At 47.1% G+C, this 21,598-nt stretch overlaps 4 protein-coding genes across 4 annotated transcripts in view; all 4 read right to left on the reverse strand.

Annotated features, from left to right (window-relative positions):
- Positions 1–9,261: 9,261 nt before the first annotated feature.
- Positions 9,262–10,370, reverse strand: LOC120921716 (proteinase-activated receptor 1-like). The gene has a single exon (XM_040334255.1). It carries the CDS (start codon positions 10,292–10,294, stop codon positions 9,368–9,370), a length of 927 nt encoding a protein of 308 aa, XP_040190189.1. The 5' UTR covers positions 10,295–10,370; the 3' UTR covers positions 9,262–9,367.
- A 2,202-nt stretch (positions 10,371–12,572) lies between these two features.
- LOC120921717 (proteinase-activated receptor 1-like) lies at positions 12,573–13,681 on the reverse strand. The gene has a single exon (XM_040334256.1). The coding sequence runs from the start codon at positions 13,603–13,605 to the stop codon at positions 12,679–12,681; it is 927 nt and encodes a 308-aa protein (XP_040190190.1). The 5' UTR covers positions 13,606–13,681; the 3' UTR covers positions 12,573–12,678.
- Positions 13,682–15,882: 2,201 nt separating this feature from the next.
- On the reverse strand, positions 15,883–16,991 carry LOC120921719 (proteinase-activated receptor 1-like). The gene has a single exon (XM_040334257.1). The coding sequence runs from the start codon at positions 16,913–16,915 to the stop codon at positions 15,989–15,991; it is 927 nt and encodes a 308-aa protein (XP_040190191.1). The 5' UTR covers positions 16,916–16,991; the 3' UTR covers positions 15,883–15,988.
- A 2,203-nt stretch (positions 16,992–19,194) lies between these two features.
- LOC120921714 (proteinase-activated receptor 1-like) overlaps positions 19,195–21,598 on the reverse strand; it is a 48,366-nt gene continuing 45,962 nt past the window's right edge. The window contains exon 3 of the mRNA XM_040334254.1: positions 19,195–20,244. Coding sequence (XP_040190188.1) covers positions 19,301–20,244 — 944 coding nt within the window. The 3' untranslated portion in view covers positions 19,195–19,300. The remainder of the gene's footprint in view (positions 20,245–21,598) is intronic.

Consider the following 21,598-nt stretch of genomic DNA (forward strand, 5'->3'; position numbering starts at 1 on the left):
GACTCTGTACCACCGGGATAGAAGTTTAAAGTTCGTCTCCTGCGTCCGTGAGTCAATGGAAGACGAGTGGGTTAGTTGGTATAGGTGGTCAAGCTGTGGCCCTGTGAAGGTCGTTCCCAGATCAGACTCCCATCGCCTAACATAAGCGAGTTTAACTTGTGTTGCAGTGGAAGTGAGGAGTCTGTATAGTTCCGATACCATGTGCGTAATAGGAGCGTCCTCTGTGAACAACCTTTCAAAGGGGGTGAGCGTCAAGGGGTCCCTGATAGTGTGACCATGAATCTCGAAAAAGTGGTGTATCTGTCTATATTTCCAGAAGTTCATACGGGAGCCTTGTCTGCCTACCGGGAGTGTTTCGTAGCTTTGAAGTTTACCGTCCCTCATGAGTTTCCCACAGCTGGCGTTCCCATCATCCACCCACGGGTCAAAGAAGGAAATTTGTTCTCCTGGGGGAAACCATCGGAAACCTCCCAGGGGGGCCAGCGGGGACACCGGGGGGGCCAAGCCGAACTCGGTATTGGCCTTGTCCCAGACGTTTAGAACATGGGTCGTCAGAGGTGAAGTTGTGTCCGACAACCCCCTGTGTTCCCGCGACAGCCACGGTGCGTAGGATAAATTCCTACCCGCCAGGCTTTTCTCAAGAGGCACCCAGACCTTGGTGTGGGTATGGAAGCGCCAGTTCAGGATCCTTTGCAGAGCTATTGCTCGGTAGTATTGTTTAACGTCGGGAACTCCCAGGCCTCCTGTGCGTTTTGAACGTCGCAGTATTCTGAGCGCTATTCTAGATTTACGTGCGTTCCAGATGAAAGCGATCATCATGCTAGAGATGCGGTGGAAAAATTGTTTGGGCAGGGGGATCGGAAGCATCTGTAAGTAAAAAAGGATGCGGGGCAGTACAGTCATCTTGATAATATTAACCCGACCCAGCCAGGTGAAAGCCGTACGCGTCCAGCGTTGTAGGTCACTTTTAACAGCCGTTAGTAATGGGGTATAATTAGCAGTATACAAGGTGTAAAATTTATCTGTCAGTTGTATACCCAAGTATCGCAGGGATGTCGTGGCCCAGGTGAAGGGAAAGGAGGTCCGGAGACCACTGGCTACATGTGCAGGGAGGTTGATAGGAAGAATCTCGGACTTTGTCAAATTGATTTTGAAGTTGGACAAGGTCCCAAATAGCTTTAGCTCTTTCATTAGGTTGGGCAATGATATCAGCGGGTTTGATAGATGAAACAGGACATCATCTGCGTATGCAGAAAGCTTATGTTCTGCGTTACCTACCTGAAGGCCCTTGATATCTGGGTTAGCTCGGATGGTCCGGAGTAGGGGTTCCAGGACCAGGGCAAACAGGAGGGGTGACAATGGGCACCCCTGCCGTGTGCCATTTCTGATGGGAAATCTAGTGGATAAGGTGCCATTAACTTTGACTTGGGCGCAGGGCGTGGAGTATAACGCCAGGATCGTGGTCAGTGTGCGCGGGCCTAGGCCGATCGACCGCAGGACCTCCGTCATGTACGGCCAGTCCACGCGGTCGAAGGCCTTTTCGGCGTCAGTTGACAGGACAATATAAGGCGTGGGGTCTGGGCAAGTTCGGGCCCAGTGGATGAGTTGGACCGCTCTAAGGGAGTTGTCTCTGGCCTCTCGGCCGACTATAAAGCCTGTTTGGTCAGGGTGTATGATGTTGGGCAGAAGATGTTTAAGCCTGTTTGCCAAAATTTTTGCTAGCAATTTAATATCCAAATTGAGAAGGGAGATGGGGCGATAGCTCTGGGGGACAGTGGGATCCTTGCCCTCTTTCGGAATAACCGTTATGTGTGCCAATAAGGCTTCGGAGGGGATAGTCTTACCCTCTGCCAGGGAATTAAAATACTTACACATGGGCAATGCCAGGTGGGAAAGGAAAGTCGTATAGTACGGTTTAGTGAACCCGTCAGGACCTGGGCTCTTCCCGTTGGGCAAGGACCCCACTGTGGTCCCAATTTCATTAACGGTGATAGGGAGTTCCAGTGTCGCAGTCTGATCGTCAGTGAGTGGGGGGAGGTTAGCTGAGTCAAGGTAATTCCGGATCGTCTGTCGTCTGACGTCTTGTGTGTTGGGGGGTATGTCAGGGTTTAAATTGTAAAGACCTGTGTAGTAGTCCCTAAATCCTGAAGCTATTTTGGAAGAGTGGGCCACCAATTCGCCCGACGAGGAGCGCAATTTCTGGACGTGAGATGTAGCATTTTGTTTTTTAATTGCACGTGCTAGCATCCGTCCACATTTGTTTCCATGTTCGTAATATTTATGGGCCACATACCGAAATTGCTTACGGGTTTGACGGTCAAGGAGGCGTAGGAAAAGCTCCCTTAGTTCCGTCAGTTCCTTTAGGGCCTCTGGGGTGCCGTTCGCCTTGTGTTGTAGTTCTGCCCTTCCCAGGGCAGTATGTACCCTGAGAAAGTCCGCACCCCTTTCCCGCTTGAGCCTCGCCCCCTGTGAAATCAGCTCCCCCCGAACCACCGCTTTGTGGGCCTCCCACACCAGACCGTCCTCCAGCCCGTCCGCCGAATTTTCGGCAAAGTAGTGTGGCAATGTGTCCGACACTTTCTTCACCGCGACCGGGTCATCCAATAAGTTGTCATTTAACCGCCATGTCCAGGCTTTGTTCAAGCCTGCCGGCAAATCTAAGGCAACGGTGACCGGTGCATGATCCGATATGGATATGTTGACAATGGCCGCGGTCTGAAGTAGGTCTAGTGTCCTGAGGTCCACATATATGTGGTCTATCCGAGTGTATACGTCGTGCACTTTGGAGTAGTAACTGAAGTCACGACCCGTTGGGTTTAGCGTACGCCAGCAATCTACCAATAGGTGAGATTGGAGTGTTTTCCGAAAGCGTCTTAGAAATGCGTAAGAGTGTGTGGTCTTCGTGTGGGAAGTGTCCAGAAGGGGTCTGGGCTGATGTTGAAGTCTCCTCCCAGGACCAGTCTGCCCTCCCTGAAGTCTGTCAGTCGGTCTAGAGTTGAGTCAAGAAAGGTGAGTTGGTCTGTGTTTGGGGCATAGATCGTTGCAAACGTGTACATCTGACCTGCAATGCTACCTTTAAGAAACACATATCTGCCCCGAGGGTCTATTTCGCTCCCTAGGGTCAAGAAGGGGCATGATTTGTGAATTGCTATGGCTGTCCCTCTAGATTTGGGTGTTGGTGAATTGCTAAGGAACCATTGGTTAAAGAGGTGGGTAGGTAGTCTGGGAAGGGATTGGGGCGTGAAGTGTGTCTCCTGTAGGAAGAGCACTTGTGTTTTTAAACGCTTTAGTTCCCACCACAGTTTACTGCGTTTGTGGGGGGAACAAAGCCCCCTAACATTGTAAGTGCTTACCTTTAAAGATGCCATGGGAGAGATCGGGGGTCCACTAGTTCAGTTGGCTGAAGTCGAGCCCGGCGAGGCGATCCAGCAGCTTGGCACACCTGGTATAGGTGGTCTAGAGAGAGCAAGAGTAGAGTCAAGAGTAAAGAGTAGGGGGTGAGGGGGAGGAAAACACAGAAGGTAAGTAACAGGTAGACAATTTGTACATCACAGTGGCCTTTGCCACTACATACACAGTCCATACTAAAGGCCTCGTCCAGGGCCCTGTCCCCTATATGGGGAGAGGTTCCGGGAGTATGACCTGGGGTCCCAACTGGGACCATCACCCTAAGGAGGGTGGCCTACTGGGGATACGTGAGCCAACCTGGGGAATGGACGGGAATACTCCCAGCTCCGCCCACCTCGTCTAGCGTAGTGTGAAGGGGGGGAGAACCAGGGAGGGTATGTTCGTATGGGGAGGAACTGTCCGTTCCCCTCTGGGTGAGCCGAGCTCTACAATCTTGTTCCGGGCCATAGCAATGGGCATAGTCATGTTCAATAACCCGCAGTAAAAAAAAAAAAAAAAAAAGGGGGGGGGGGGCATATCTGATTGTAAAAGCAAATTGGGGGGCGGATAAAAGTGGCACGGTATAGAAACCGGTAAAAGAAAACAAGGGGGGAACAGATCAAAAAATTAAAGCATATATGGCCCTAGGGCCAGGGCAGTGGTGAGATCTTCAGCACAACAGTTAGGGGAATTGCTCCTATGGTAGCAGCTTGAATTGTAGTATCATTGTGCAGCAACGCCGGCTGTCGTTTCAAAAGGACGGGTCCATTGGGAGATCTGATGGGCGGCGGTTGCGGTCTCTTCTGCGATTCCTGCGAGAGGATGATTGCCATGGTTGGGGCTGTGGCAGGTTTAGCGTCGGTTGGTCTGTCCAGCCTCTCCAGTCAGGGAAGTCCACCGGATCCAAGCCGAGGGAATCTAAAAAGTTCGGGAGGTCATCTTTGGTGCGAAGTGTCACAGTCCTGCCTTCTTTAGTGGCTTGCAGGTAAAAGGGGAACCCCCAGCGATATGTCAGGCCTGCATCTTGGAGAGCTGTCAGCAGGGGGCGCAATGCTCTGCGCTGCATGAGAGTGCGCCTTGAAATGTCTTGGTAAAAGGCTAGATGGGTGCCATCAAAATCAAAGAAGGGTTTCCCTCTCATTTTCTGCATGATGCGGTCTTTTAGAGTATATTTGTGAAGTTTACAGATAATGTCTCTGGGGTTATTTACATCTTGGGAGGGGGGCTTCAGGGCCCTGTTCGCCCGGTCTATCTCAATAGTGGCTGTAGCCGGGAGGCCCAGGATTTCTTTAAAGACTCCTTCCAGGGTTGGGATAATGTCCCTGGCTCCTGTGGCTTCCGGCAGGCCGCGGACCCTAATATTGGCCCTGCGACTGCGGTTCTCCATATCGTCAATCTGGCACAGCAGGGCTTCTATTTGGTGATCTTGGGTAGTGCATTTGTCTCTGAGCATGGAGATGACCGGCAGGGATTCTTCAAATTTTTGCTCCAGGGTCTCCAGCCTCCCCCCTAGATGTGCAGTATCGGCCCGGACCTGGGCTATCTCCTCTTTTAGGGCCCGTTCTACCCTGTCAGCAAACCGTTCCAGGTCTGCCTTAGTGGGGAGGGAGAAAATATGGCGCCGAACTTCTAGGTCATCCATAGGATCGGGGGCCTCACGATCGTCTCCCCTAAGCCTGGGGGAATCTGGGGAGCCCCGTGGGAGAGAGTCACTCACCGATTCTGGCGACGGGACCGGGGATTCCTCCAGGGCTTGCGACCTGGTGTGCAGCGAGGCCTTGGGTGTCTTTGCGGCCTTCGTCGCCGCCGCCATCTTTGGAGCCTCGCAGCTGCGTGTGCTGCTCCCGGCGAAAAAATCAAGCTGCCCTTGCTTGGTCCGGTCCGGTCTCGGCGGCTGGGAGGTGGACCGGTTCCGCTGTGACATTCTGGGCTGCGGATGGGGTAAGATTCTCCCTCCAGGCTATGATCTGTGCGGCGGTGGGACGGAGCTCAGGAGATGCACGTCCTCACTCCTCCATAGCCAGGACACGCCCCCCCTAATAACTTATTTGATGTGTGGCGGTGTTGTCATGCGAGCGAACGCGATTACACCTACCTTTCCCTGCGCTACAACACCTACTCGCGCATAGACCTGTTTCTGTCGGACTGATCATTGCTCCAAAGAGTTTCGGCTTCGGTGATTCACCCCACCACCTGGTCGGATCATGCCCCTGTTAGCATCACTATTGATACAAAGACCCCGCAAACAAACTCTTACCTCTGGAGAGTTAACAACTTCCTAATCCGAGACCCATCCACTGCAAGCATCATACAGCAACACCTGGAGGAATATTTCTCCATAAATTCTCATTTGGTATCCGACCCGGTGGTGGTGTGGGCCGCCCACAAGGCCGTCATTAGGGGTGTGTTTATCCAATTAGGAGCAAGAGCAAAAAGATCCAGGGCAAGTTACTGAAACCCCATGAGATATCTACTGCCTTTAGTACATACTATGCTGATCTATACAACATAAGAGATGACAAAGCTACCAACCAACCGACCCAACAGGACATAGCGACCTTTCTGGAGAGAATTAGCCTCCCTTCGCTATCCAACGACCAGTTAGAGTCCCTTAATGCCCCCTTCGCGACCACCGAACTAGACCATACTATTGCCAATCTTCCTAATTCTAAATCACCGGGACCCGACGGGTTCACCGGAGAATACTATAAGAGTTTCCTACAGGTTCTGAACCCCACCCTCTGTGAAGTATTCAACTCGGCCGCGACAGCCTCGTCCTTTCCCCCAGACATGCTAAATGCTATAATAGTCACTCTCCCGAAACCGGGCAAGGACCCGTCCTCGCCCCAAAACTTTTGCCCCATTTCTCTTCTCAATGTGGACGCCAAATTATATGCCAAACTGATAGCTAATAGATTGAACGACATTCTCCCCACACTTATTCACAAGGATCAATCGGGATTCACCAAGGGCCGCCAGGCTTCAGACGCCACAAGACGAATGGTCAACGTCATCCATCAGGCAGCAATTTCTGGGGCCCCCTCTGTACTCCTGACCCTAGACGCTGAAAAAGCGTTTGACAGGGTACATTGGGGATTCTTATCCTCGGTCCTCTCTAAATTCGGATTTACGGGACAGATACATAGGGCAATCATGGCCCTATACTCTAATCCCTCGACCCAAGTATACTCAGCAGACTCTTTATCATCTCCCTTTACTATTACTAACGGAACTAGACAGGGATGCCCCCTTTCCCCTCTAATTTTCAACTTATTAATGGAAACATTATCCCAATCCACTCGATCAAATCGGCTTATTACTGGTATCTCAGCAGGAGGTTGTGAATAAAAAATCAGCTTATTCGCTGATGAAGTCATACTCATGCTGTCTGACCCTTCCACCTCACTCCCGGCTGTTCAAGAGACGCTAGCTTGCTTCAGTAAGGTGTCCTACTATAAGGTCAATGAATCCAAATGTCATACTTTAAATCTAGGAGTTAATGCCCCTACAAGTCTACTGTTACAATGCCAATTCCCGTACACATGGGCGGATACAAGCATCACTTATCTAGGTATCCAACTGACCAAATCTACTAACCAACTGTTCCACCAAAACTATGTCCCTTTTCGTAGCAAACTCCAAGCTGAACTCCACAAGCTGGCATCTCAGGAACTAACATGAACAGGTCGCTTAGCGGCATTCAAAATGTTTCACTTGCCCCAATTCCTCTATCTCTTCAGGACCCTACCATTTCCCGTTCCTGCCCAGTACTATAAGTCACTCCAGTCTTTTTTTTCTTTCTTCATCTGGCAAGGCAAGAGGGCTAGATGCGCTCACGCCACCTTTATTAAAAATCGCAAGGCAGGCGGCACTGGATATGTGGACTTCCAACATTACTACATGGCCTCTGTTCTTACCCAATCCAGGGAATGGTTTTCACCTGCGCCACGCACCACGTGGGGCCAGTTGGAATCCGCCCTCACACCTGGCACAGACCTAGCTCCATGGTTGCTCTCTACCACCTCATCCACTAAGATTCCTTCCTCTGTCTCCCCCACTATGTCAGCCACTGTAAGGACATGGAACAAATGTATTCACCTCTGCCACGGGTTTCCCGATAATATTACATTGAAAATCCCGATTGAGACTCTACAAAATCACATAGACCTGATCTCTTACAAGCATTGGTATAACCAAGGCATGCTATTTGTAAACGACATTTTAGATAAAGGAAACATCAAACCGTTCCCTGATCTACAAAAAGACTACAAATTGCCCGATACGGATTTATACTTATATCTTAGAACTAAACACTTCTTGGCTACCTTCCCCCATTGGGAACGCTGTATACCCTTGCCTACTAGGCTCTTCCTTAGTAACCCCTCCTCCACCCAGAAAGGCATATCGCTCTTTTATAATATTCTCCAGAAGAAAACCACCTTTACAAAATCAGCCGCTCTACTTAAATGGGAATCAGACCTAGGCTGTTTCTATCCCACACAACAATGGGCCAAAGCTTGCAAATCCGTTTATACGGTTACCAGTTGCTCTACCCTTTGGGAACTGTCTACCAAAATTTCACTAAGATAGTACTTAAAGGGTCACTAAAGGAAAAAAAAATTAAGCTAAATAGCTTCCTTACTGCAGTCCTGGTTTCATGTCCTCATTGTTAGTTTTTGCTTTGATGTTGCTGTAATTCCTCTCTGTTATGGACACTTCCTGGTTGTCTGTTTCCTGATCACCACAGTACTGGGAGATTTCTCACTGTGGTGACTAATCAAGGAGGTGTGTCTATAACCCCTCAGCAACAATCCAGTTTCGTTTTGCAAAACCTTCACTGCCCTCTATTGGCTCGTTGTCTCTGTACATCAGAGAACCAGGAAACAACAGCAAAACGAAACTAAACTGTAGGCACATTATATGGTTGTTTTTTATCTATTTTTAATCATTTTTTAAAAGGAATCAGTTAACTATTATGTCTCTATACCCTGTAAACAGTAATTTCAGCAAACATTTTTTTTTCCTTTAGTGACCCTTTAACTCCGGCAATATTATCTAAATTTGGAGGGCTGCAGAGTGATAGGTGTTGGAGGAAATGTGGGTCCCAGGGGACTTTGCTCCATACATTCTGGAGCTGCCCCAAATTAGCACAATTCTGGGCGTCGATCTTCCGCGTGATCTCCGACGCCTCTCACTCGGTAGCCGATCCCCAACCTGGATTGGCGCTCCTATCACTCGGTCTGGACCAATTTCCTGCTCAGTCGAAACACACCGTCTTACACATTTTGTTTTCTGCTAGGCTATGCATAACAATAAACTGGAAAAAAACCCTACCACCTACTATTGGGGATGTTATACAAACCTCCCAACTGCACTACATATATGAGACAACACTGGCACTCAGGGATGTGAATAAAGTTAGTGCCGCTAAGAAATGGCACGAGTGGTCAACCTGATATGAAAGAAACTGTATGACTCCACTTGTTTTACCTTGAGATATCTGGATCACGTTAGGAAAAGGGGGGGGCGACCCGGGCTCTGGTCACAGTCTTGAACCCAGTTGGGGGTGCCCGGAGCTAGGGACGGTCCGTCTGGTGAATACACTTCATGAACCCCTAGCCAAGTACCTTTATTCATACCTGAGAACTGCTGTAGTTTGCCATACACTGTTATCTTCTATTGTATTGTATAAGGCGTTATTTGACCACCACATTGCTCTTGTGTTATTTCTAGTCATCTGTTGCGACTTTTCGCTTGACTGATTTATTTTGTTTGTCAATGAAAAATGAAAACTTGAATACATTTTTTTGGAAAAAAAAAAGAAAGCTCTATTTGTGTGAAAAATATATAAAAAAGTCATATGAGTACAGGGTTGCATGACCGCACAATTGTCATTCAAAGTGCGAACTAAAAGCTGGGAATTGGCCTGGGCAGGAAGGGGGTAATATTTCCCAGTAGACAAGGGGTTAAGGATAGACTTCTATTTTACTGGAGGGCGATAATCTTTCTTACAGTGCAGAAAGCTGTAGATGTATCTCTTATACTCAGAGGATGCAAAATAATAGATAAGAGGATCCAGACAACAGTTGATGGTGCTGATACCAGAAGAAACAATGTAGGGAATATACAGAGAGCGATCCTCACTCTTATACATCTGCACATAATGCATTAAATAGATGACATTGGAGGGGCCAAAGCAAAGGACAAACACACTCAGTACAATCACGGATAGGCGGATAGCTCGTGATCTCTTATGGGTGCGATCAAATTGTGATCTGCTGAGACTGCGGATGATTCTAATGTAACAGAAAGTTGTGATGAATAACGGTAAGAAAAAGAAAAGTGAGATAACAGTGATCAAATAATCAAAATAGAAATCCAGATGAAACATAATGTACTGAATATCATGACAAATTATGTTATCTAGTTTATACAATTTCTGGGTTTGTTCTCTTATGAGAAGGGGCACAGTGATGGCCAATGAGATGACCCAGATGGCACCACACACCAGCCAGGCTCGCTTCACTGTGCGCCAGGGGAGAGACCGCACCGGGTAGACAACCCCCAGGAAACGGTCCACACTGATACTTGTCATGAGCAGGACGGAGCAGTACATGTTACAGTAATATGCTGACGTGACAAAGCGACACATTCCTTCTCCGAAGATCCAGTCATTTCCCAAGAATCTGTAGACAATATAAAAAGGCAGAACGCTAACAAGCAAGGTATCTGCTATGGCGAGGTTCAGCATGTAGACCACTGCCGGCTTCCTGACCTTCATCTTCACCAGGAACATGACGATCGCCATGATATTGAGAGGAAGAGCCACAAGGAACACAACAGTGTAGAATGATGGGACAAGCCTGGTTACACTCCAATGTCTGACTGAAGTATTAATGTCCTGCATAATTCTATATAAAATATCTGGAAAGTAAATATCTAATATTAGTATAATACATTAACAAGATACATTTAACTTTTCTTTAAAGCATTTTTAAACTTAAAACAAATAATGTAATATATTGCAGCTTACCAGTCATTAGATGTGGTGGTTGCATTAGTTTTGTTTTTTTCCCCCTCTGTTTTCACCTGGTGATCTGGCCAGTAACATACTCCCTGTAATAGAGTGCCTCCTACTCTGGATGAAGAATAGACAAGGACACCTTTGTAGAGCAGCTTTGTCAGTGTGGAGGTGGGGAGTGTTAGAAGCAGGGCCGCCATCAGGCGGTACAGGTATGGGCGTCCGCTGGCATTTTTTCAGGGGGGGGGCTTCGGCAGCGGCGATACACTTTCACCCTTTCTTCAATTGCTAGCAGGGGTTAAAAGTGCCCCCCCCCACGTTAAAATGAAAAACACCCCACTGTGCCCCTTGCATCTTTCAATATCTCTTTGTCACTACTGTGTACCCCCTCACCACAACTGCACCTCTGGACCCCTTTACATTACACAGCACCCCACAGCTCTGGCCCCCTTTACATTACACAGCACCCTGCATCACTGGACCCCTTTACATTACACAGCACCCTGCATCACTGGACCCCTTTACATTACACAGCACCCTGCATAACTGGCCCCCTTTACATTACACAGCACCCTGCATCACTGCCCCCTTTACATTACACAGCACCCCACAGCTCTGGCCCCCTTTACATTACACAGCACCCTGCATCACTGGACCCCTTTACATTACACAGCACCCTGCACCACTGGACCCCTTTACATTACATAGTACCCTGCATCAATGGACCCCTTTACATTACACAGCACCCTGCACCACTGGACCCCTTTACATTACACAGCACCCTGCATCACTGGACCCCTTTACATTACACAGCACCCTGCACCACTGGACCCCTTTACATTACACAGCACCCTGCATCACTGGCCCCCTTTACATTACACAGCACCCCTTTCCCTTGACTTAAACACTACACTATATTGACAGTATATTTATTTCAGGTCTAAAAGAGGAACCTTTTGGAATGAGGGACACATGGATTTGATTCCAGAAGAGGGACAGGCACTCCAAATAAGGGACAACTAGATACTATGCCGTAGGCTACAACTCTGTGTTGTGTTTGCTCTGCGTTTCCAGACTTGCTACAAACACATCAGAAAATAGTCTAGTGTTACCTGTGGCAACAGATGTTGGAACAAACAAAGCCCAGGCCTGGTGAACGATATAAAACGTCGCTCCCCTCCTTCTGTCCTCTGGCACTCGTATCATATGTCACGGAGCTGGGTCTGTGTGCAAGGTCCCGCCCCCTATTTCGGCTCGTGTCATAGGCGAAACACTTGAAGATTATCAGACGAGTCGAATTAGGGGGCGGGTCCTTGCACACAGACCCAGCTCCGGCAATATTATCTAAATTTGGAGGGCTGCAGAGTGATAGGTGTTGGAGGAAATGTGGGTCCCAGGGGACTTTGCTCCATACATTCTGGAGCTGCCCCAAATTAGCACAATTCTGGGCGTCGATCTTCCGCGTGATCTCCGACGCCTCTCACTCGGTAGCCGATCCCCAACCTGGATTGGCGCTCCTATCACTCGGTCTGGACCAATTTCCTGCTCAGTCGAAACACACCGTCTTACACATTTTGTTTTCTGCTAGGCTATGCATAACAATAAACTGGAAAAAAACCCTACCACCTACTATTGGGGATGTTATACAAACCTCCCAACTGCACTACATATATGAGACAACACTGGCACTCAGGGATGTGAATAAAGTTAGTGCCGCTAAGAAATGGCACGAGTGGTCAACCTGATATGAAAGAAACTGTATGACTCCACTTGTTTTACCTTGAGATATCTGGATCACGTTAGGAAAAGGGGGGGGCGACCCGGGCTCTGGTCACAGTCTTGAACCCAGTTGGGGGTGCCCGGAGCTAGGGACGGTCCGTCTGGTGAATACACTTCATGAACCCCTAGCCAAGTACCTTTATTCATACCTGAGAACTGCTGTAGTTTGCCATACACTGTTATCTTCTATTGTATTGTATAAGGCGTTATTTGACCACCACATTGCTCTTGTGTTATTTCTAGTCATCTGTTGCGACTTTTCGCTTGACTGATTTATTTTGTTTGTCAATGAAAAATGAAAACTTGAATACATTTTTTTGGAAAAAAAAAAAGAAAGCTCTATTTGTGTGAAAAATATATAAAAAAGTCATATGAGTACAGGGTTGCATGACCGCACAATTGTCATTCAAAGTGCGAACTAAAAGCTGGGAATTGGCCTGGGCAGGAAGGGGGTAATATTTCCCAGTAGACAAGGGGTTAAGGATAGACTTCTATTTTACTGGAGGGCGATAATCTTTCTTACAGTGCAGAAAGCTGTAGATGTATCTCTTATACTCAGAGGATGCAAAATAATAGATAAGAGGATCCAGACAACAGTTGATGGTGCTGATACCAGAAGAAACAATGTAGGGAATATACAGAGAGCGATCCTCACTCTTATACATCTGCACATAATGCATTAAATAGATGACATTGGAGGGGCCAAAGCAAAGGACAAACACACTCAGTACAATCACGGATAGGCGGATAGCTCGTGATCTCTTATGGGTGCGATCAAATTGTGATCTGCTGAGACTGCGGATGATTCTAATGTAACAGAAAGTTGTGATGAATAACGGTAAGAAAAAGAAAAGTGAGATAACAGTGATCAAATAATCAAAATAGAAATCCAGATGAAACATAATGTACTGAATATCATGACAAATTATGTTATCTAGTTTATACAATTTCTGGGTTTGTTCTCTTATGAGAAGGGGCACAGTGATGGCCAATGAGATGACCCAGATGGCACCACACACCAGCCAGGCTCGCTTCACTGTGCGCCAGGGGAGAGACCGCACCGGGTAGACAACCCCCAGGAAACGGTCCACACTGATACTTGTCATGAGCAGGACGGAGCAGTACATGTTACAGTAATATGCTGACGTGACAAAGCGACACATTCCTTCTCCGAAGATCCAGTCATTTCCCAAGAATCTGTAGACAATATAAAAAGGCAGAACGCTAACAAGCAAGGTATCTGCTATGGCGAGGTTCAGCATGTAGACCACTGCCGGCTTCCTGACCTTCATCTTCACCAGGAACATGACGATCGCCATGATATTGAGAGGAAGAGCCACAAGGAACACAACAGTGTAGAATGATGGGACAAGCCTGGTTACACTCCAATGTCTGACTGAAGTATTAATGTCCTGCATAATTCTATATAAAATATCTGGAAAGTAAATATCTAATATTAGTATAATACATTAACAAGATACATTTAACTTTTCTTTAAAGCATTTTTAAACTTAAAACAAATAATGTAATATATTGCAGCTTACCAGTCATTAGATGTGGTGGTTGCATTAGTTTTGTTTTTTTCCCCCTCTGTTTTCACCTGGTGATCTGGCCAGTAACATACTCCCTGTAATAGAGTGCCTCCTACTCTGGATGAAGAATAGACAAGGACACCTTTGTAGAGCAGCTTTGTCAGTGTGGAGGTGGGGAGTGTTAGAAGCAGGGCCGCCATCAGGCGGTACAGGTATGGGCGTCCGCTGGCATTTTTTCAGGGGGGGGGCTTCGGCAGCGGCGATACACTTTCACCCTTTCTTCAATTGCTAGCAGGGGTTAAAAGTGCCCCCCCCCACGTTAAAATGAAAAACACCCCACTGTGCCCCTTGCATCTTTCAATATCTCTTTGTCACTACTGTGTACCCCCTCACCACAACTGCACCTCTGGACCCCTTTACATTACACAGCACCCCACAGCTCTGGCCCCCTTTACATTACACAGCACCCTGCATCACTGGACCCCTTTACATTACACAGCACCCTGCATCACTGGACCCCTTTACATTACACAGCACCCTGCATAACTGGCCCCCTTTACATTACACAGCACCCTGCATCACTGCCCCCTTTACATTACACAGCACCCCACAGCTCTGGCCCCCTTTACATTACACAGCACCCTGCATCACTGGACCCCTTTACATTACACAGCACCCTGCACCACTGGACCCCTTTACATTACATAGTACCCTGCATCAATGGACCCCTTTACATTACACAGCACCGTGCACCACTGGACCCCTTTACATTACACAGCACCCTGCATCACTGGACCCCTTTACATTACACAGCACCCTGCACCACTGGACCCCTTTACATTACACAGCACCCTGCATCACTGGCCCCCTTTACATTACACAGCACCCCTTTCCCTTGACTTAAACACTACACTATATTGACAGTATATTTATTTCAGGTCTAAAAGAGGAACCTTTTGGAATGAGGGACACATGGATTTGATTCCAGAAGAGGGACAGGCACTCCAAATAAGGGACAACTAGATACTATGCCGTAGGCTACAACTCTGTGTTGTGTTTGCTCTGCGTTTCCAGACTTGCTACAAACACATCAGAAAATAGTCTAGTGTTACCTGTGGCAACAGATGTTGGAACAAACAAAGCCCAGGCCTGGTGAACGATATAAAACGTCGCTCCCCTCCTTCTGTCCTCTGGCACTCGTATCATATGTCACGGAGCTGGGTCTGTGTGCAAGGTCCCGCCCCCTATTTCGGCTCGTGTCATAGGCGAAACACTTGAAGATTATCAGACGAGTCGAATTAGGGGGCGGGTCCTTGCACACAGACCCAGCTCCGGCAATATTATCTAAATTTGGAGGGCTGCAGAGTGATGGGTGTTGGAGGAAATGTGGGTCCCAGGGGACTTTGCTCCATACATTCTGGAGCTGCCCCAAATTAGCACAATTCTGGGCGTCGATCTTCCGCGTGATCTCCGACGCCTCTCACTCGGTAGCCGATCCCCAACCTGGATTGGCGCTCCTATCACTCGGTCTGGACCAATTTCCTGCTCAGTCGAAACACACCGTCTTACACATTTTGTTTTCTGCTAGGCTATGCATAACAATAAACTGGAAAAAAACCCTACCACCTACTATTGGGGATGTTATACAAACCTCCCAACTGCACTACATATATGAGACAACACTGGCACTCAGGGATGTGAATAAAGTTAGTGCCGCTAAGAAATGGCACGAGTGGTCAACCTGATATGAAAGAAACTGTATGACTCCACTTGTTTTACCTTGAGATATCTGGATCACGTTAGGAAAAGGGGGGGGCGACCCGGGCTCTGGTCACAGTCTTGAACCCAGTTGGGGGTGCCCGGAGCTAGGGACGGTCCGTCTGGTGAATACACTTCATGAACCCCTAGCCAAGTACCTTTATTCATACCTGAGAACTGCTGTAGTTTGCCATACACTGTTATCTTCTATTGTATTGTATAAGGCGTTATTTGACCACCACATTGCTCTTGTGTTATTTCTAGTCATCTGTTGCGACTTTTCGCTTGACTGATTTATTTTGTTTGTCAATGAAAAATGAAAACTTGAATACATTTTTTTGGAAAAAAAAAAGAAAGCTCTATTTGTGTGAAAAATATATAAAAAAGTCATATGAGTACAGGGTTGCATGACCGCACAATTGTCATTCAAAGTGCGAACTAAAAGCTGGGAATTGGCCTGGGCAGGAAGGGGGTAATATTTCCCAGTAGACAAGGGGTTAAGGATAGACTTCTATTTTACTGGAGGGCGATAATCTTTCTTACAGTGCAGAAAGCTGTAGATGTATCTCTTATACTCAGAGGATGCAAAATAATAGATAAGAGGATCCAGACAACAGTTGATGGTGCTGATACCAGAAGAAACAATGTAGGGAATATACAGAGAGCGATCCTCACTCTTATACATCTGCACATAATGCATTAAATAGATGACATTGGAGGGGCCAAAGCAAAGGACAAACACACTCAGTACAATCACGGATAGGCGGATAGCTCGTGATCTCTTATGGGTGCGATCAAATTGTGATCTGCTGAGACTGCGGATGATTCTAATGTAACAGAAAGTTGTGATGAATAACGGTAAGAAAAAGAAAAGTGAGATAACAGTGATCAAATAATCAAAATAGAAATCCAGATGAAACATAATGTACTGAATATCATGACAAATTATGTTATCTAGTTTATACAATTTCTGGGTTTGTTCTCTTATGAGAAGGGGCACAGTGATGGCCAATGAGATGACCCAGATGGCACCACACACCAGCCAGGCTCGCTTCACTGTGCGCCAGGGGAGAGACCGCACCGGGTAGACAACCCCCAGGAAACGGTCCACACTGATACTTGTCATGAGCAGGACGGAGCAGTACATGTTACAGTAATATGCTGACGTGACAAAGCGACACATTCCTTCTCCGAAGATCCAGTCATTTCCCAAGAATCTGTAGACAATATAAAAAGGCAGAATGATAACAAGCAAGGTATCTGCTATGGCGAGGTTCAGCATGTAGACCACTGCCGGCTTCCTGACCTTCATCTTCACCAGGAACATGACGATCGCCATGATATTGAGAGGAAGAGCCACAAGGAACACAACAGTGTAGAATGATGGGACAAGCCTGGTTACACTCCAATGTCTGACTGAAGTATTAATGTCCTGCATAATTCTATATAAAATATCTGGAAAGTAAATATCTAATATTAGTATAATACATTAACAAGATACATTTAACTTTTCTTTAAAGCATTTTTAAACTTAAAACAAATAATGTAATATATTGCAGCTTACCAGTCATTAGATGTGGTGGTTGCATTAGTTTTGTTTTTTTCCCCCTCTGTTTTCACCTGGTGATCTGGCCAGTAACATACTCCCTGTAATAGAGTGCCTCCTACTCTGGATGAAGAATAGACAAGGACACCTTTGTAGAGCAGCTTTGTCAGTGTGGAGGTGGGGAGTGTTAGAAGCAGGGCCGCCATCAGGCGGTACAGGTATGGGCGTCCGCTGGCATTTTTTCAGGGGGGGGGCTTCGGCAGCGGCGATACACTTTCACCCTTTCTTCAATTGCTAGCAGGGGTTAAAAGTGCCCCCCCCCACGTTAAAATGAAAAACACCCCACTGTGCCCCTTGCATCTTTCAATATCTCTTTGTCACTACTGTGTACCCCCTCACCACAACTGCACCTCTGGACCCCTTTACATTACACAGCACCCCACAGCTCTGGCCCCCTTTACATTACACAGCACCCTGCATCACTGGACCCCTTTACATTACACAGCACCCTGCATCACTGGACCCCTTTACATTACACAGCACCCTGCATAACTGGCCCCCTTTACATTACACAGCACCCTGCATCACTGCCCCCTTTACATTACACAGCACCCCACAGCTCTGGCCCCCTTTACATTACACAGCACCCTGCATCACTGGACCCCTTTACATTACACAGCACCCTGCACCACTGGACCCCTTTACATTACATAGTACCCTGCATCAATGGACCCCTTTACATTACACAGCACCTTGCACCACTGGACCCCTTTACATTACACAGCACCCTGCATCACTGGACCCCTTTACATTACACAGCACCCTGCACCACTGGACCCCTTTCCATTACACAGCACCCTGCATCACTGGCCCCCTTTACATTACACAGCACCCCTTTCCCTTGACTTAAACACTACACTATATTGACAGTATATTTATTTCAGGTCTAAAAGAGGAACCTTTTGGAATGAGGGACACATGGATTTGATTCCAGAAGAGGGACAGGCACTCCAAATAAGGGACAACTAGATACTATGCCGTAGGCTACAACTCTGTGTTGTGTTTGCTCTGCGTTTCCAGACTTGCTACAAACACATCAGAAAATAGTCTAGTGTTACCTGTGGCAACAGATGTTGGAACAAACAAAGCCCAGGCCTGGTGAACGATATAAAACGTCGCTCCCCTCCTTCTGTCCTCTGGCACTCGTATCATATGTCACGGAGCTGGGTCTGTGTGCAAGGTCCCGCCCCCTATTTCGGCTCGTGTCATAGGCGAAACACTTGAAGATTATCAGACGAGTCGAATTAGGGGGCGGGTCCTTGCACACAGACCCAGCTCCGGCAATATTATCTAAATTTGGAGGGCTGCAGAGTGATAGGTGTTGGAGGAAATGTGGGTCCCAGGGGACTTTGCTCCATACATTCTGGAGCTGCCCCAAATTAGCACAATTCTGGGCGTCGATCTTCCGCGTGATCTCCGACGCCTCTCACTCGGTAGCCGATCCCCAACCTGGATTGGCGCTCCTATCACTCGGTCTGGACCAATTTCCTGCTCAGTCGAAACACACCGTCTTACACATTTTGTTTTCTGCTAGGCTATGCATAACAATAAACTGGAAAAAAACCCTACCACCTACTATTGGGGATGTTATACAAACCTCCCAACTGCACTACATATATGAGACAACACTGGCACTCAGGGATGTGAATAAAGTTAGTGCCGCTAAGAAATGGCACGAGTGGTCAACCTGATATGAAAGAAACTGTATGACTCCACTTGTTTTACCTTGAGATATCTGGATCACGTTAGGAAAAGGGGGGGGGCGACCCGGGCTCTGGTCACAGTCTTGAACCCAGTTGGGGGTGCCCGGAGCTAGGGACGGTCCGTCTGGTGAATACACTTCATGAACCCCTAGCCAAGTACCTTTATTCATACCTGAGAACTGCTGTAGTTTGCCATACACTGTTATCTTCTATTGTATTGTATAAGGCGTTATTTGACCACCACATTGCTCTTGTGTTATTTCTAGTCATCTGTTGCGACTTTTCGCTTGACTGATTTATTTTGTTTGTCAATGAAAAATGAAAACTTGAATACATTTTTTTGGAAAAAAAAAAAGAAAGCTCTATTTGTGTGAAAAATATATAAAAAAGTCATATGAGTACAGGGTTGCATGACCGCACAATTGTCATTCAAAGTGCGAACTAAAAGCTGGGAATTGGCCTGGGCAGGAAGGGGGTAATATTTCCCAGTAGACAAGGGGTTAAGGATAGACTTCTATTTTACTGGAGGGCGATAATCTTTCTTACAGTGCAGAAAGCTGTAGATGTATCTCTTATACTCAGAGGATGCAAAATAATAGATAAGAGGATCCAGACAACAGTTGATGGTGCTGATACCAGAAGAAACAATGTAGGGAATATACAGAGAGCGATCCTCACTCTTATACATCTGCACATAATGCATTAAATAGATGACATTGGAGGGGCCAAAGCAAAGGACAAACACACTCAGTACAATCACGGATAGGCGGATAGCTCGTGATCTCTTATGGGTGCGATCAAATTGTGATCTGCTGAGACTGCGGATGATTCTAATGTAACAGAAAGTTGTGATGAATAACGGTAAGAAAAAGAAAAGTGAGATAACAGTGATCAAATAATCAAAATAGAAATCCAGATGAAACATAATGTACTGAATATCATGACAAATTATGTTATCTAGTTTATACAATTTCTGGGTTTGTTCTCTTATGAGAAGGGGCACAGTGATGGCCAATGAGATGACCCAGATGGCACCACACACCAGCCAGGCTCGCTTCACTGTGCGCCAGGGGAGAGACCGCACCGGGTAGACAACCCCCAGGAAACGGTCCACACTGATACTTGTCATGAGCAGGACGGAGCAGTACATGTTACAGTAATATGCTGACGTGACAAAGCGACACATTCCTTCTCCGAAGATCCAGTCATTTCCCAAGAATCTGTAGACAATATAAAAAGGCAGAACGCTAACAAGCAAGGTATCTGCTATGGCGAGGTTCAGCATGTAGACCACTGCCGGCTTCCTGACCTTCATCTTCACCAGGAACATGACGATCGCCATGATATTGAGAGGAAGAGCCACAAGGAACACAACAGTGTAGAATGATGGGACAAGCCTGGTTACACTCCAATGTCTGACTGAAGTATTAATGTCCTGCATAATTTTATATAACATATCTGGAAAGTAAATATCTAATATTAGTATAATACATTAACAAGATACATTTAACTTTTCTTTAAAGCATTTTTAAACTTAAAACAAATAATGTAATATATTGCAGCTTACCAGTCATTAGATGTGGTGGTTGCATTAGTTTTGTTTTTTTCCCCCTCTGTTTTCACCTGGTGATCTGGCCAGTAACATACTCCCTGTAATAGAGTGCCTCCTACTCTGGATGAAGAATAGACAAGGACACCTTTGTAGATCAGCTTTGTCAGTGTGGAGGTGGGGAGTGTTAGAAGCAGGGCCGCCATCAGGCGGTACAGGTATGGGCGTCCGCTGGCATTTTTTCAGGGGGGGGGCTTCGGCAGCGGCGATACACTTTCACCCTTTCTTCAATTGCTAGCAGGGGTTAAAAGTGCCCCCCCCACGTTAAAATGAAAAACACCCCACTGTGCCCCTTGCATCTTTCAATATCTCTTTGTCACTACTGTGTACCCCCTCACCACAACTGCACCTCTGGACCCCTTTACATTACACAGCACCCCACAGCTCTGGCCCCCTTTACATTACACAGCACCCTGCATCACTGGACCCCTTTACATTACACAGCACCCTGCATCACTGGACCCCTTTACATTACACAGCACCCTGCATCACTGGACCCCTTTACATTACACAGCACCCTGCATAACTGGCCCCCTTTACATTACACAGCACCCTGCATCACTGCCCCCTTTACATTACACAGCACCCCACAGCTCTGGCCCCCTTTACATTACACAGCACCCTGCATCACTGGACCCCTTTACATTACACAGCACCCTGCACCACTGGACCCCTTTACATTACATAGTACCCTGCATCAATGGACCCCTTTACATTACACAGCACCGTGCACCACTGGACCCCTTTACATTACACAGCACCCTGCATCACTGGACCCCTTTACATTACACAGCACCCTGCACCACTGGACCCCTTTACATTACACAGCACCCTGCATCACTGGCCCCCTTTACATTACACAGCACCCCTTTCCCTTGACTTAAACACTACACTATATTGACAGTATATTTATTTCAGGTCTAAAAGAGGAACCTTTTGGAATGAGGGACACATGGATTTGATTCCAGAAGAGGGACAGGCACTCCAAATAAGGGACAACTAGATACTATGCCGTAGGCTACAACTCTGTGTTGTGTTTGCTCTGCGTTTCCAGACTTGCTACAAACACATCAGAAAATAGTCTAGTGTTACCTGTGGCAACAGATGTTGGAACAAACAAAGCCCAGGCCTGGTGAACTATATAAAACGTCGCTCCCCTCCTTCTGTCCTCTGGCACTCGTATCATATGTCACGGAGCTGGGT

Source organism: Rana temporaria (assembly GCF_905171775.1).
Source record: "Rana temporaria chromosome 3 unlocalized genomic scaffold, aRanTem1.1 chr3z, whole genome shotgun sequence".
NCBI lineage: Eukaryota > Metazoa > Chordata > Amphibia > Anura > Ranidae > Rana > Rana temporaria.